Source organism: Barbatula barbatula, assembly GCF_947034865.1.
Source record: "Barbatula barbatula genome assembly, chromosome: 1".
NCBI classification, from domain to species: domain Eukaryota; kingdom Metazoa; phylum Chordata; class Actinopteri; order Cypriniformes; family Nemacheilidae; genus Barbatula; species Barbatula barbatula.
The window spans coordinates 16,992,184-17,008,175 of NC_136766.1; the positions used below are offsets into that span (position 1 = coordinate 16,992,184).

Sequence of the window (15,992 nt, forward strand, 5' to 3'; positions counted from 1 at the left end):
TTACTTTTGTTACTCTTACTGCTGGTTAGAGAATGGGGTAATGTCTGAAATCTGTCAACAAAATGAATACACACAAAGGCCCACAATATCAGAGATGTGATTCCAAAAAAGGTACTTGTTTTTTATTTTATAACATCTGATGTGATATTGATTGTATAATTATTCAATAAACCTTGAGTTAATTGTCATGATCGCGAGTGGTGAGACACGGACAGAGGACCCAGGTGCAGACAGCGGGTAAGGGGTTAGACTATTAATAATAAATGATCGAAGAAAACCCCAAGAGGTGGTAACATAGAAACAGGAACAAGGATTAATGAACTAAACAAGACTAAGACAACACTTGACTTAAATACAAATAACTGGACCTCACCAAACAATCACAATGTACCAGCACAAGACAGAGGTGTAGCGGTTTTAGCTGCATGTTAAAATAATGACGAGCTTAGCTCACCAAATAAATTCTCCACCAGATCTGTCTAGATCAAATTAATGAACTGAGTTATTTAAACATCAGTACAGTCAAGGAATTAGTTTAGCTCAATGTAGAATATGTGTAATTATCGTTATTAAATATACATATTTTACAGTCTCTGATTAGTAATGTACAGTATAACAATATTGGTTTTCATTCGTCCAGCGAATGCATCAATAATTAATACACTTTACGTTATCTCATGGCCATAAGTTACGTTACTTCACTAAACAGAGGCTGGAGCAGAGGTAGCCTTGATCTAACACGGTTGAATTGACTTTGCGTTGTGAGCATTGATAACAGAAACCCATCACAGATGAATATATGGTTGTTTATTAAACTATATCTAAATGGTACACTTAACGATCGCAAATACAAATAAACACACAACATGAATACACATATGGAGAGAGGAGAGATAGAAATGTGAGAAGAATAGATTGTGAGAGTAGCATCTGAACAACAATAAAACATCTTTAACAGAGGCACAAACTTAACGCAGCTATTCTATGAATAGGACGGAATACTTGCGAGCTCTGTGCTGTATTTGTATCCGTAGCGTTTGGAGGGATGGCAAGGTTGCAATTGGTTTCAGGATGCGATCTCGATGGAAAAGTTCTGGCCTCGTGGCTCAGTGGTAGGCCGCAGTCCATTGTTCCTTCTCCCACCCCCCGATGGGGATGAAGGCAATCTCCAAAGAGACTCCAAGAACTGGTTTCTGGTCGAGGCAGGTCCAAAGGTGAAAAACAAGGAAGAGCGAGAAGTGAAGAGAGTGATCTCTTATTTAAGTTGTGAGGAGGTCACTTCCTATAGCTGTGACTGACCCAATCAAACGGTGGCACCTTTGGAGGGAAAGTAACTCGTCTTTGTCTGTGGAAGGCGATGGGGGTCTTCTCATAAAACTTAGCTGAAATTCTTTTGATCTTGATAAGTGACTCTGGACAAACTACAAATGCAAACAGAGTCTTCTCATATCTCCTTTTGCTTGCTTTGAAGCTTAGGAGTAGTAAATACCCCACGGAGAAGCAAAAGGGTTTGCCCTTTGATGATGGCAATCAAAGAACAAGTGCGGGGGGGGGTTATGGTATTCCTCTCAATGGTCCATACACTACAGAGGACAGAAGACACAAGGGCATTAAATAAGGGAGCAAATAAAGAGGGGAACAGGTGTAGGGCATTAATAAATCTGAATCTCTTAACGAGGAGACGAGTGGATGGGAACAGAGACGAGACCGGAGAGAGCGTATGGAAGTACATAAGGACTCTCCACACAAAACATGAGACTCTGTCATGATCCTGCCACTAAACCAAGAGAAACATGACATAATGCGGCAGAATCATGACATTAATAATTGACTTTTAACATAATTAAACACAAGTTTTTGTTCTTTTTGGCTAGTCCCAAACAACGTTTGTGCATTTCTGAGCAGCACACAGCTATTTTGCTATTGAGATAAAAAAGCTATGAAACTAATTAAGACACTGAATGTTTTGTCTTGTAGAATATCACAGACTTAAATTTATCTTGGGTATGACCACCAACTTAACCAGAAGTCACAAAAGTGCGCATGAGCAGCAAAGTTTGTTTATGTTTTAAGAGGAAACCGTCTATACATTATTTTTGTTTAGTTAAAATTCTAAATCTTTATTTTGGAGGATGCACCCAACATAAAGGGGGCCCAACGATGAAAACCACTGAAATGGAAAACACGACAAGATCTCCCCCTGTGGTTGTTCTGGCGTGCAACATTATAATTGGTACCCATGAAAATTTTAAAATGTATAATAATGCATTACTTGAGAAGTGGTCACAAAGGTAGATTACTATATTTTCTTTTTTATAAAAGCACAGAAACAGATTAAAACAATGTGTAAATTATATTCAATGGCATTGTTGCTTGAATATTATATCCTTAAATTAAATTTCAACGAAATACAAGCTCAGTCTTTCATTAAGGATTAATAAAGAGCAACAGGACATTTAATTTATACATTTTAATAACTGCTGCTTCAGCTCAAAACAAATACATTTGACAAATTTGACATGAGACAAGATTTTTCTGTAGAGTCAGAAATATGTTTAATAAAAATAATTAAACCTCAATTTCTTCTATAGAACTTCATAGAAAGGAATTCAATAAATTACAAACTTTTTTAAGACATACATCCTGCACTACAAGAAGCGTTAATTGACTACACAGGCCACAACTTGCAAGTATTGCAACCGTCCAAAAACACAAAAAGGGCTTTAATCTTAAAATATTGAAAGTATGAAATGAAACAAGTCATGAAAGCAAATGAGTCTGTCTGTCAGAGCAATGTTTCACATAATGGAATACAAATGTTTATTTGCAGTAGTGTGTTTATATTTCTCTTTATGTTGTATGATGGATGTCATTGTGCCGTGATGGCAAATCTTGCCCTGATTCTGGTCAGTAGTCCAGCGTTTCAATTCTCATAAATGCAACATTAAATACAACCATAATATTGAAATAATGTACACCACAAAAATGATAAAAAAATCTGCTTAAATTTCCCATTCTCTGTCAAACCTGCGATTCTTCTTTAAACATAAGTCCACTAAATGAGATGCTATCGATGCTAATGTCATCATAAGAGGAACGGTTTTGGGAAGAAGTGGAAAGCAGCAATACCTGGACACAGTTTCAAAGTGTGCGGCTCAGCACGAACTGTAGAAACAGAAATATCTGATGCCACAGTGAAGAGAAGACGACTAAAAACACCTTGTGTGAGAAGAATTGAGGGCGTCTGTGTGAAACAAAATTATACATGCTCAGAAATACCCATATAACGGTGTTCACTAGTGAGACAGGCAAAGAGTTGCATTGTGCAGTGCATCCAGAAGAAAGTTGCATCACAAATGGAAAATTTCAGTAGCCAACCTGAACGTGAACAAACGTGAGGCAAGAGACTTAACTCATCTCCTATCCTAAAAATGATCCTAACAGTCTAGAACAAGCGCCCATCAGCACACATGACGGAAACACAAATGTCATACACATCCTGATTCAAAATGCCAATGAGGTTCATTGTGTTGGCCAAGGATTTTTTCACAGAGCAGTGAGGAATAGACACGGAAGTATGGCGTAAGGACACTTCTAGATCATTTACATCTAACAGCAGCAAGGCGGCTATGTGGATCAGCAAACTAGAGAAACCTGGGATTTTGACCTTTATTACACTAGAGGATCTGAGAAAGAAACCATTTAACTTGAAATACTACTGGAAATACTTGAATTCCGTTCAATACACTTGTGGGGTGTTCATATGTGGAGACCCCAACAGGTCGCTGTGAGGAATAATATTATGACAATACTGGAGCAGTCTCTGAAAATGAAGGGAAAAAAGGAGAATTTGCACTGATGTTTGCAAAATTATTAAGAAGGTTAAATATTAGGGTGACAGGACCTTGGACACATAGATTTTCACACAAATTGAGGCAAAGGTTTTCAGACAGAACATCACACATACACACAGTGCTGTCTGAACTATAAAAGAATGTTTGTTCTGAATGTACAAACACACACACACACACACACACACACAGTGTGAAGGATGTTGACTTATAAATATTAAGTTTGTTCTAAACATATATATATAGACAGACACATGTAGGTTTCAGGCACTGCAAGCAATGTGTTTCTCTGTCCATGAACACAGCAAAATAATGTTTTCACTGAATATCTTAAGACTGTACCGTGTATGTGACTGTGTGCTTGCAAGATGGAGTCATGCGTTTCTGATAAAACTCAAATCTTTGGGTAAAATAGCTGTGATGGAGATTTATGAAAAAGAAAGAAAAAGAAAATAAGTAAATAAATGCGAGTTGTTGAATGCATGGTCTCTACAGCTTTCAGTGACATTCATAAGCTGCCTGTGTGTTATTGCTGTGGATCTGAAGGTATGCTCTGTGAAGTCTATGTGTTCAGGATCCTGCTTAAAGTATTTAAAAATAAAACAAAAAACAGTCGTGTTCTTTCTCCCAAATAAAATATATTAAGTATACAGCTCTACATGAGCAACAACATCCTCATCTCTTGAATAAAATTAAATCCCGACATAGCTAGAACAATAATGCCTTTTTGTTTTTGCTTCTCGTCTGTCGCAATTGTACATCATTGTGTAAAACAAGTTCACAAAGTCCGTAGATCTACTAAGTTTTTCGACATGCAAAATGTCTCTTCGAACAACGTTGTACCTAAACGAACACTGAAATTTAATTTCAGTTTTCTAGGATCTCCATTTTTTCCCTCTTCATTACACAACACTTTAGCTATGATATTTACATGGAACAAAAAAAAGACATGATGTAGTAAATGCAGGATAATTCCTATGTGTGTTTATATGTATACATTTCTAAGAGATGTATATAAATATATAATATTTATTTATACATGTATAAAGACTCAGTCTTCATCGCTGGAATCGGAATCGCCTGATGACGAGGAGGAGCTGTCGGACTCGGAGGACGACGACTCCGCCTTCGCTGAACCTTCTGGACCACCGTTCTCCTTCTTTTCGTCAGGCTCCTCCTCCTCATCGCTGTCTTTCTCCTCTGATAGGCCAGGCTGTTGGGGCGTGGCATCAGAGGCAGCAGGTTGTGGTGGTGGGGTTGGCTGAGTGTTTGCGGCTTGAGGCTGACTAGCCACAGGCAGGTTAAGGCCTGGAGTAAGAAGCATCCCTGGGTAGAGCACACTAGAGAAGAGGAGGGGGTTGAGGCCCAGCGAGTGGCCTGAAGCAGAAGCACTTGTTTGATTCGAGTTGCTTGCCGTAGACGTGCTGGCTTTGGAACTTTGACCCTCTGTCCTTTCCACTTTGCCGTCCGGACCTGAAGTCGAACATTTGGGTGTGGCCAAGTCCCTACTGGTCTTCTTTTTCTCCTCTTCATCACCTGTTGAGGGAACATCCGCTGCTTCCTGTGAAGCTTTACCAAGGAGACCGCTCATCCCTAGAAGACCAGGCATTCCAGACAGCATCATTGGAAACATGGCGGCCATGTTGGCGGGGTCATTGGGCAGTCCCATGAGGCCGGTGGTGAGCTGGAGAGACTGGAGACTCTGAAGGTTGTGCTGAAGAGCTTGAAGACTGGGCAGATCCAACCCGGCGAGGAGGCCGTTGCTCAGGAGAGGGTTGAGGCCCAGGGCTGCATTGGCACTTGCGTTGGCCGCTAGGGCCGCTTTAGCAAGAGCGTTTTTGGGACGTCGACCTCGTCGGCTCACCTCTTCGGGAACGATGGGGCCTGTCAGGATGCGGTCGAACATACTTTCGGGAAGGTAACCCTGTGAACACAAACAAACTGTTATAGCACTAAGACTAAGATGATTTTAATATATTTAATGTGCAAAATGTTTTTTAACTCACAGACTGTTTCACAACGTCGGCCCACTCAGGTGGGACACCATACTCTGGATTCTCTTGCAGGAACCGACATAAATCTTTCAGAGGAGGAGCAAATGCACCACCAATCTGCAACAAAAAAAGTTGTCACACATATTACATACCAGTAGTGCATAAAGAAAACTAAGTACACATTTTGCATTCACACTAAACACACTCTGACCTTGCGAGCATTTCGCCTATTGATTATCTGGACTCTTTCTTCTCCTGTCAGGCTGTTGATGTCAATTTTGTTAGGGTTTCTGCAGCGATGTCTCTTTTGTTTTGGTCGGCCATCTTGAAACTGCAGCTTATTAGCACTCTGCAAAAAATTATGATTTGTTGACTTTCTTGAGCCAAACCATTAACTAAAACAAATTAGGAATGTGTTTTGTATTTACAGGGATAAAGGCTCCCACATCTGCCACAAAGCCTGGGTGCTCCTTCAGCCACTGGTCGAGATCTTTTCGTTTAGGAGCGTCTTCTCCAGCTAATCGAGTTCCGTCTTTGAGGCTGATGACGGGAACACGGCTCTCTGTGTCTAGAGGACCAGGTCCCTGAGGTGTGCTCGAACTAGGGGGAGCAGATACGCTAGGGACGTCCCCAGTCCAGCCGGCAGGAACCTGCATGTGACATGTAGCCATGAATTGGTAACGCCACAATAACTTACTGTATCGACCTACATTTTTTAAGGAGGTGCACAACTGTCATACCTGCTCTGGCATCATGGGAGGCCTGTTTCTGTTCATGAACAGCAGGTCCACGCCCCCCACGTTCTTCCGCCTTCCTCTTTTCTTTTTTACCACAGGCTGTCCGTCCATCATTCCATTCAGATGCATCTGCCCCGACAGCCCTGCGAAAACACAAAGAACAAGCAATTGAGTGTTATCCAAGTCAACAAACTCCATATGGATTTCTAGTTTCATTCATCGTATGGTGTTGTGTGAGGCATTTGTGTGAGTGTGTATGGTTGTAGTAACCTTGTGGATAGTTGTTCTGTGTTTTGGTGTAGTCTGCCAGGCTGGTATCAGATGCGTTCTGTAGTTCTTGTAGCCGGGCCAGGTACTGCTGCTGTGCAAGAGGTCCCTCCTCACCCTCCAGGGGGCGCTTCAGAGGCAAGCCCTGCTTCTGGAAAGTCAGTTTAAGGCTGCCTTCCTGCTTTAAGGTTAAGAGAATATTATTAAACAAATCATTTAAGCCACATGTATGTCTTTAGTGAAGGTCTGCTGCCTTAAAATTCGATTTATTTATATAAAAAACTCTACATTAGGGTCTCTAAATTACGTCTCTGAAGCTGCAAAACATTCAATGCAAAATCAAATGAAAGAAAAAACTCAAACAGAGAAAGAAGGGGAGGGGGATGAAACGATAAAATGAAAACATGCCGAGCACTGCAATCACATTGCAGATCAGCATTTGTGGGGAGAACATAAAATAACATACGTTATTGATTTTGACTGAGAACTCCTTTTCTCTGTCTGCAACATGCTTCTTCACCTTTGAACTCTGAGGGGAGGCTGATGGCTCATCCACGAGAGTGCCTGCGCTGTCCAGGAGTTTGGTGGTGTAGAAAGAAGTCACTGCATTGCCTTCATACGCACGTCGAACCGCTGGCCACTTGCCCTTCAACACCGCCTGACATATGCTATCCAATCGATTTATCATGACACGATCCTGCAATGTGAAGACAAATGTTGTCAAGACATTTAACTGGAGGATACTTGCATCGTAATAAAAATGTGAAGAAACATTAGGGATTATATTGTTTTAAAGCAGACGGATGTTCGAAAACTTTTAAACCATTCAAATGGAAAACTTTATTTAATTGATGCAGTTGTTTAGCATTACTTATTACATGATCAATACAACTTGGATGAAATGTTTAACTGAAATAAAGGAATTTCTCAGTTTTTATGTCTGAGTGTCATTTTGCTTTATCGGCAATGATGGTAGTAAGGAAATGTAACAAAATTGATTTCATTTCTCTAGTGCCCTAGAAGCAGTGCAAAATAAACTTTTACATAATTTTTTATAATTTGTATTTAAAATTTGGTTTGGGGATAAATATTTTGGACCTCACAGTAGGCCTCCTCTTTCCTAAAACAATAAATGTTACAGTGTCAGTGTTACCTTTGGCCAGTAGGAGGCAGCGAGCATATATCCACCTTGGAAAGGGTTGGGTGGGTTGGTGATACCGTTAGTCATCTGACTGTCTTGCATGTCATCTTGTGTAGCATTGACTGAGGCCACACTGTCTTCATCGAAGCCTTTAACACCAGACACTGCTGACGCTACCAGAACACACATAGACCGATTAATATAGTACAGGCAAACTGAAACAATGTCAACACAAATAATTTCAAGAACTGCACACTTGCATACTATTCTTCTCATATTTCTTCTCAGCATGAATATAAAATTATTTATGATTATATTTAGAGCTGGTAAAACTGGTTGTGCAAAACCTGAAGATCCATATTAGGCCCACAAGATTTCACAATGAGCAAACAGCATCTTGTCTAGTTCAATTTGGAGAGGAGAGATCTGACCTTAGCTGGCAAAAAGTTAAAGATCCCTCAAAGACGGAAATTCTCTCATCATTTACTCACCCTCCTGTCATTCCAAACCTGTATGACTTTCTCTCTTCTGCAGAACTCAAAATAAGAGATTTTAAATAAAGTCTCATTGACTTCCATTATATGGACACAAAACCACTCAGTTCATATTTTGCGTTTCACAGAACAAAATCATATAAAGGATTTGAACGGTATGAGGGTGAATAAATGTTGATGACAGAAGTTTTTATTTTTGGTTCAAAATGGTTTGTAAAACATTGCATTTAATGAGTCATGAAGTACAGAATCTTGAACATATTCCTTCATTTATTAATTAAAAAAAATCTTGAATCTTTCAGGTTAATAAATCCTAAATGTGTAATATGGTCTCACGGCACTGTATGTAATGAATGACTGTAAGCAGTTCTCTCTCTTTTAATAGTCTCTAGGCTGCACTCTTCAAAAGATCTGCTGAATGCTTTTAAACCTCATGCCCTCAGAACTGGCCATTAACGCATTAGTTAGTATGCTGACTAAACACCTGAATACAGTTGCATACACAAGGGACACACATATACGTGTTTTTCCGGGAAAAAATCAAGACACCTCTAACATTTAAGTTAGTCTTGGAATAGGCTTAAACCCTTTCCGGGAAACCGCCCCAAATGTGTCATTGACAACCAACAACTCACCGTTCTTTGCTAGCTCTTCACTATCACTGTCCTCTGAGGATGACGATGACGAGGACGATGAAGACGACGACCCTGAGGAACAGGAGGAAGACGAGGATGAGGAACTGGATCCAGACCGTGTTGAAGAAGATGATGAGGAAGATGATCTTGACGAGGAACTCGACGAAGAACTGGAGGAGCCATTGGAATCCAAGTCTGATCCCGACCCCCTCCTGGCTTCCCTGCGACTGCGTTTACTCAGCTTCTTCTGCTTTCGAGTGGCCGAGTTCGGCGTGAGAGGTTTAGTTCTGGCTGCCACCATTCGACTCTCACCCTCTCCTTCTTTATGCACTTCTTCTTTCATCTCCACTCCTGAAGGTGTGGGAGGTCTGACAGGAGGAATCTCTCTGTCGCCTCTTTCCTGCTCTCCCCCCGACAGCGGCTCCTCCTTCAGCTCGCTTGAATCCTCTCTTGGAAAAGAGAGAGGGGAAGCAGAAGTCTCCCCTTTAGCCTGAACGTGTTGGAGAGGGCTTGGGACGTGAAACTGCCCCAGTGAAAGCGCCTGATTCTGGGTTTGGGTCGGAGCCACGTTACCCTTCTTCTGGCTGTAGTTCCTCTGGGCGGCGGCGAAGCACAACTCCGGGTCACGGAGGATGTGGTAGTCTGTCCGGCTGACCCCATGCTTGGCCGCTCCAATGAGAAGATCCCGATCGTGGGATCCTGGTTCCCACCACACTGGAAGATCTGGACCCGGCTGGCAGAGGGCTAGACGCTCGTAGAGCTGAGGGTGACGCAACACCTGTTCTCTTATCTTCCGTAACAGCTCCACGCGGTATAACGTTCGAGATGCGCGCTCTTCTGTGATTGGCTGAATAGCGAGAGAGGAGTCCACTGTTTCTGAAGGAAAAGGTAACAGATAGTTACATCCTACACTATTAAAGAGTATAAAAAGTAATATATGTGTGTGGCACTCACCTCCTTCTCTGGCCAGGAGGCGGCAGACCCTCCTGCACATGGCAATAAAGGCACACAAGTACTTGTGTAGACTCTCATCAGTTTTCTTGTGGAGTCGAGCCATGGCTCTGAACTTGGTCCAGTCGAAATGGCCCAAATCTGGATCGAACACTACTCCAAACGTCGAAACCACACGGTAAAAATCTGCTTCCTCCCTCCGTGTCCAACTATTACACACATGTCAGAATTAGTAAAGTATAACATAAGGAAACTGCTATTAAAAAAATTCACAAATTTCAATGGTCTTGGTTTGTAACATGGCTGGTCACATGACCACTGATTGAGAGTCATTTAAAAGAACAGTTTACCCAAAGATTCCGTCATAATTTACTCAACCTCAAGTTATATCAAAACTGTAAAAATATCTTTGTTCGTGCGAACACTAAAAAGATATTAGGAATAATTTAATCCAACAGTTCTGGGGCACTACTGACTACTACAGTAGGAAAATGGTAGTCAATGGTGCTCCAGAACAGTTTAGTTTCACACATTCTTGACAAAAACTTCTTTTGTGATCATCAGAATAAATACATTTATATAGATTTCAAACAACTTGAGGTTGGAAAAAAAAGACAGAATTTAAATTTTGGGATGAAATATCCTTTTAAACCATGTCAGAATAAAAACGTTTTTTCCCCGTCACTATGTTACTTTCGCATGCCTATCACGAGTTCATTTTTAATTCCCGCTAAAATCTCTCACCGCTGTTGTCTTTCAATTTTAGCTGCCATTTTGGGATTGAGTGTGTCCCTGATCATTGGGGGCAGAGTGTAGATAGCAGGGGTCATGGTCTGATGCTGTGTCTGGTGGATCTGAAGTATTTGTCTGCTCTTGGTAAAGCGCTGAGATGCAGTGATTAGACGCCGGAGTCGGGCAGTCAGTGCGGAAGGAGAGGGCCAGTAGACCCCCATGCCGGCACCTTGATTCCCACCTCCACCATCCAATAAAGAACCCCCTTCTGCATAAACACACACACTGTTAATACCTGACAATTCAATTGAGTATTTTGAAAGGGACTGATTTGTTGAAACACAATGTACCTCCACCTGCATCAGTGATGACCAAGTCTCCTGGAGAAGAAGCATCATCCTAAGAGGAGTAAGAGGTCCAACATGTTTAATCTAATAACACACACTATAACACATTTCTCACGAATGACTGACTAAACTTTGTCCAAAATGAACCAAAATCAATGACAGTACATAGTATTTCTTTTTTTAAACTTCACTTTACATCACTATTGATAAAAACATGACACATTGTAATAATGGAAACATTCTCCTCCTACACACCATTTTTTTTTGTAAATTCAGTTTAACTACGCAACATTTTTTGAATTTGGCATTTGGGTGTTAATTCTAGATCTTGCCAAACCCTCATTTATAAACTCAGTGCGTGCTTTGGCACTTTAGTGTCAAACTATTTCATATTTTGTAAGAGGCGAGTGTGTGTGTAAAGGTCTTTTCAGGCCCAGGGCTCTCTCTACCATTGGCGTACCTCCATATCATCCTTTAGCAAGGCTGGAGCGGGTTTGTACTCTGGGTCATCCACATCCCTGCACACACAGATAACACACACACAAACAGGGTTAAACTGTAGAGTCCTGCTGCAGACTGAAAAACTTCTACCTGTAAGAAAGAAGGGTGCCTTTCTTACCCATCCATGAAGTCATTTCCTCTCTGTTCAGCGGCTATGGCCTTCTCGTCTGGCCGCCCAACCCTTTCTAAGAAACACAGTGCTGGGTCCGCTCGAATGGTATTATATTTCTCATAACCTAAAGCACATACAGAGAGACATTAGAAGTCAAGTCAATCTGGATGACGTGAAGCCAGAATTGCATCAGAGTGGATCGGACTCACCATGCTTATATACTCCTAACAGCAGACATTTATCCGAGAGAGAGTCCCACCACAGAGCAGGCATCTCTGAATGATCCACCTCAGGCACCCAGAACTCCACCTCCCTGAGAGACAGCAAAAGAAAACAACCAGTGAAATCACTTCCTAACAGGAGCTTTCTGATACAATATACTGTATTTCATTTCAGTGGTGTGAGATCCATGAGCTATATTTCAAGCTTTCTGAAGCCATAAGATATTTATATGATAGCTTTGGGTTAAATATTTGTGAGAATTTGAACAAATCATGCCATAGGTGTCAGTGTGAAGCAGACAAACAGATTACTTTGATAGTAGGGCCTTATGCACATTTTTGGAGTTCGACAGCCCTTTCAAATGTATGGAAAAGTACATTCTAACACTTCTCATTTTGTGTTTTAGTATAGAAAGTAGTACATTTTGTAACTATTTCTGTAAATTCTGATGTTGTTATCCCAGAGCATTCCTTCAATTTCCTTCGCCGAACAGCAGATGGCGCATTGCTGTTTATCTCACTGTACAAACTGGCTTAAACTGACTTGCACCAGTACAGAGCAAAACCTTATCCTTAAATATAGACGGATACAGAAGTGAATAAAAAATTAATAAAATCACAAATGTATGAAAGAGGATTAGAGCCACGTTAAACAAAAAAATATGTTTTTTTTAACATGCCCTTGATCTTGAGATTAATCTCTAATCTTTAAAAATAATTGTAACAAATGCACAAATCTTTAGGGCTTTAGATGAAAACAGTGGTAAACTGTATTTCTGAGAGGTTGCTCCCTTTTATCTCAGACATTTTTTAAGTTCTCAGCTGTGTTGAATTTAAAAATAAACTAAGTCTCATATGTTTCTACTAAAATGGAGAAATAAAAATAAAAACAAATAAGACAATCAATAAAATACAGTATGACTATTTTTTACCATACTGTAAATTGTACAGCTAAATTAATCTGGATTTGGGTAAACACGATGAGAAATGTTTAAGGTCATACTGCAATCTTCAATGATATCAATTATCAAATCTGAGCTCAGTTTGCGACAACGTTTGTGATCTCTAGGAGAAATAATTGAGATTTTTAAAAGATCTCATATATGACTTTTCTCTCTTATGGGCTAGCACATTCCAAAACAACAGGGCGAACAACTAAATTTCCCATACTAAAAGTCAGTCTAATGTTGACAGTAAAATGACAAATGTCATTTCATCTCCTCCCACCACACTGACACAGGCAGATCACCCTTATCACATGTTTTCTGTTTTTCTTTCCCATGACAGAATAACTCTGTAATAAGGTGAGAAGGTTCAGGCTAATGTTTACCTGGCATCTGCTCCATCCAGCACTTTTTGGCACTGCATTCCGATCATCTCCTGTTTGAGATAGTACAGCATTCTGACCCTCAATAGGACCCTATGGCAGAGAGACAGACAAGATGTGAGCAAAGTGCACAAGCACTTCATACAGAGCCAAGTCTCTTATGCAAACTCCCCCACACATCCCCTCGTGGGGTAACTGAGCATTAGTGCAGGTTCTCACACAGCATTACTGAATTCCTTCTGCTTACTTGCAGTTTTACTTCTGCACTGCTTATTCACAATGTGGGAATTCTGTAACCTGTTCATAAACATGGCAAAACAAATGTGGCATTTATGTTTGTGACATGGAACAGACCGATACGATGTCATAATTACATGTTGAAACAATATGATAACCACACTCTATTATACTACACCTCACAGATGCTCACACCCTTACATTAGTGGAATTTAAATCCAAGTGAATATGCAGACGGAGGCAAAACTGACAGCGGTGTCCCTGGTCATCCTGAGTGTGTGTTAAACAGGGGAGCTTACAAAACAATGGGGAACTTTGTCCTATGCCAGAAAGACCTGAAGGCAAAGCCAACTTTACAGTAAGTACCTCTCTCCACACACATATCCTGGCCAAGAGCAGTCTAAATATCAAAACAGAAACAAAAAACCTGATTTACAGCCTGAGATTATGTGCATCTATTGTTTTCTCTAGACTGAATTCACAAGCTAATGTGCTTGATGAAAGCATCACTATACAATCACAGCAGCTCGGAATGTCAGACAATTTGGAGCTTGACACCTGAGGACTGTGACCTGACATAACCTTGTCTCCCACTGCCTGTAGTAAAACCCTATTTCAACGTGTATGTGTTTGTGGAGTGAGCAATGAGAAGGTGGCTTTACCCGAATAACATCACACACCTAGGAGATTCCCTAACCACTGTTTTGTGTGCACTTCCTCCACAGCAGCAGATATCCATCTACCAGGGCGTTCACACCCAGCCATGTGGCTGCTGATTATAGTGGGTGTTCCTATTGTTTCACAACTGGCCATAGCTTTTGAATATCTAATCACAACAGTGACGGGCTGCCTGATAAACAAGATGTCATATTACTAAATGGAATCTGCTATCTTACCCAAAAAGTTTATAGTGTTTTAAATAAAATGGTTCAAAAAGCGTCAAATCATGAATAAAACTCAACTAAATTAATGATTATCAATGCAAGAACCCCCAACATTGGCCCATTTGAGATTATTGAAATTGCTTATAGGGAAGTCTATGTCTTGTGTTGGCTTTTGTAGCACTCTGGTCCTGGAAAACCTGGCTTTGTTTTACTCTTTACAAGCTGTATGCCTATATGGCAGAAATTACAATAAAGCTTCTCTCTGACTCTGAATTGCTTGAAAGGTTTCTTGAAGGTTTTTTCTTAACATTTATACTTGTCTGGGAAAATAAGGATAAAAATAAACATGACTCATCTTACACTTAGGGATGCACCGATACCAGTATCGGTATCGGGCCCGATACCAAGCTCATGTACTCGTACTCGTAAAAATTCCCCAAAACCAAAGACCGATACCTCACGTGACGTAATTGACAGAACGTTCCAGTGCACACAAAGACACCTGCCATAGCAGACACAATGTCATAGAGTGTTCACACCTATATCGCGCTATTCGTATGTAGTTGGACGCTTGAACATTTTGAGTTTACTCGCTTCATTCGCGCGTGGAATTCGCTTCAATCGCGAGTGAAATTCGCTTCTGGCAGGCGGCTCCAGTCTTGTTGCGAAATGGCGGACATGGATTTTGTTGAGCAGGTAGCTGCGCATAATGTGCTATGGAAGGCTGAAGATAGACGTAGACTCGTTCCGTGTCTGGGTCCAGAGGCGCAGTCCTTCGGGGGCGCAGTCCTTCATTGTTGTTTCAGATTTCTGCCTCCGCTCGCTACGTCATAACCACGTCACTACTACAGCAGGCGCCTGACTGATTAACGCGGCGCTAATTTTCGCCAAAGTTCAGATTTTTCAACTCCCGCGAAAAACGCGAACGCTCAATTCGCGCCGTCTCATTCGTGTGAATCCCACCGCAAGTAGGTCTATCGCGTCTTTGCATTGATTTAACATGTAAATCACTCTCTCTTAACACTTCATTCGCACTTAGCAGTGTGGAAATATTTCAAAATCAATGATGACGACCCACGCATGGCAATCTGCATGCTTATGTCCTTGGTTTTGCCCTTTGGAGGTTATTGGATGGACACTGTGAATTTTGGCTTTGAAAAGTTTTGATAAGCACATAAGATTGATTTATTTTTTCATAATATGAGTTGAAGTTGTTAAAAATAAAGATGCTGATATGTTCATTAGTCTCATTGTGTTGTTCTTAGAAAATTGCCACAAATAAAAAAAATCTAGCATCGGTGTTGGTATCGGCGAGTACCAGGGAAAAAGTATCGGTATCGTACTCGATCCTTAAAAAGTGGTATCGGTGCATCCCTACTTACACTACACTTCATTACATCACTATATCATCATCGCTACATCATCACTGCTTGCATCATCATCACAGCTACACTTCTTTTTTCCAATTTATCAAATTAAATACTTACAATGCCATACAATGACTACAGAGAATGAGAACAAAAGCAGCTACATACAACCAACTGTCATCAGCAAAAAGCCA

The 15,992-nt window shown here is 40.8% G+C and overlaps 1 protein-coding gene across 4 annotated transcripts in view; it reads right to left on the reverse strand.

The window, feature by feature from the left end:
- Window positions 1–2,464: 2,464 nt before the first annotated feature.
- Window positions 2,465–15,992, reverse strand: part of chd9 (chromodomain helicase DNA binding protein 9) — a 71,817-nt gene continuing 58,289 nt past the window's right edge. Inside the window, exons 24-39 of one of the 4 annotated variants that reach the window (XM_079466529.1) lie at window positions 13,314–13,403; window positions 11,972–12,075; window positions 11,769–11,886; window positions 11,610–11,667; window positions 11,153–11,201; window positions 10,815–11,070; window positions 10,074–10,279; window positions 9,120–9,995; window positions 8,003–8,163; window positions 7,370–7,546; window positions 6,853–7,027; window positions 6,586–6,725; window positions 6,274–6,495; window positions 6,057–6,194; window positions 5,858–5,962; window positions 2,465–5,775 (exon numbers count right to left, since the gene is read on the reverse strand). In XM_079466529.1, the coding sequence (XP_079322655.1) occupies window positions 4,903–5,775; window positions 5,858–5,962; window positions 6,057–6,194; window positions 6,274–6,495; window positions 6,586–6,725; window positions 6,853–7,027; window positions 7,370–7,546; window positions 8,003–8,163; window positions 9,120–9,995; window positions 10,074–10,279; window positions 10,815–11,070; window positions 11,153–11,201; window positions 11,610–11,667; window positions 11,769–11,886; window positions 11,972–12,075; window positions 13,314–13,403 (3,748 nt within the window). In that variant the 3' untranslated portion in view covers window positions 2,465–4,902. Of the gene's footprint in view, window positions 5,776–5,857; window positions 5,963–6,056; window positions 6,195–6,273; window positions 6,496–6,585; window positions 6,726–6,852; window positions 7,031–7,315; window positions 7,547–8,002; window positions 8,164–9,119; window positions 9,996–10,073; window positions 10,280–10,814; window positions 11,071–11,152; window positions 11,202–11,609; window positions 11,668–11,768; window positions 11,887–11,971; window positions 12,076–13,313; window positions 13,404–15,992 lie in introns of all 4 variants that reach the window. The other 3 variants (XM_079466528.1, XM_079466527.1, XM_079466526.1) reach the window with 3 other exon arrangements.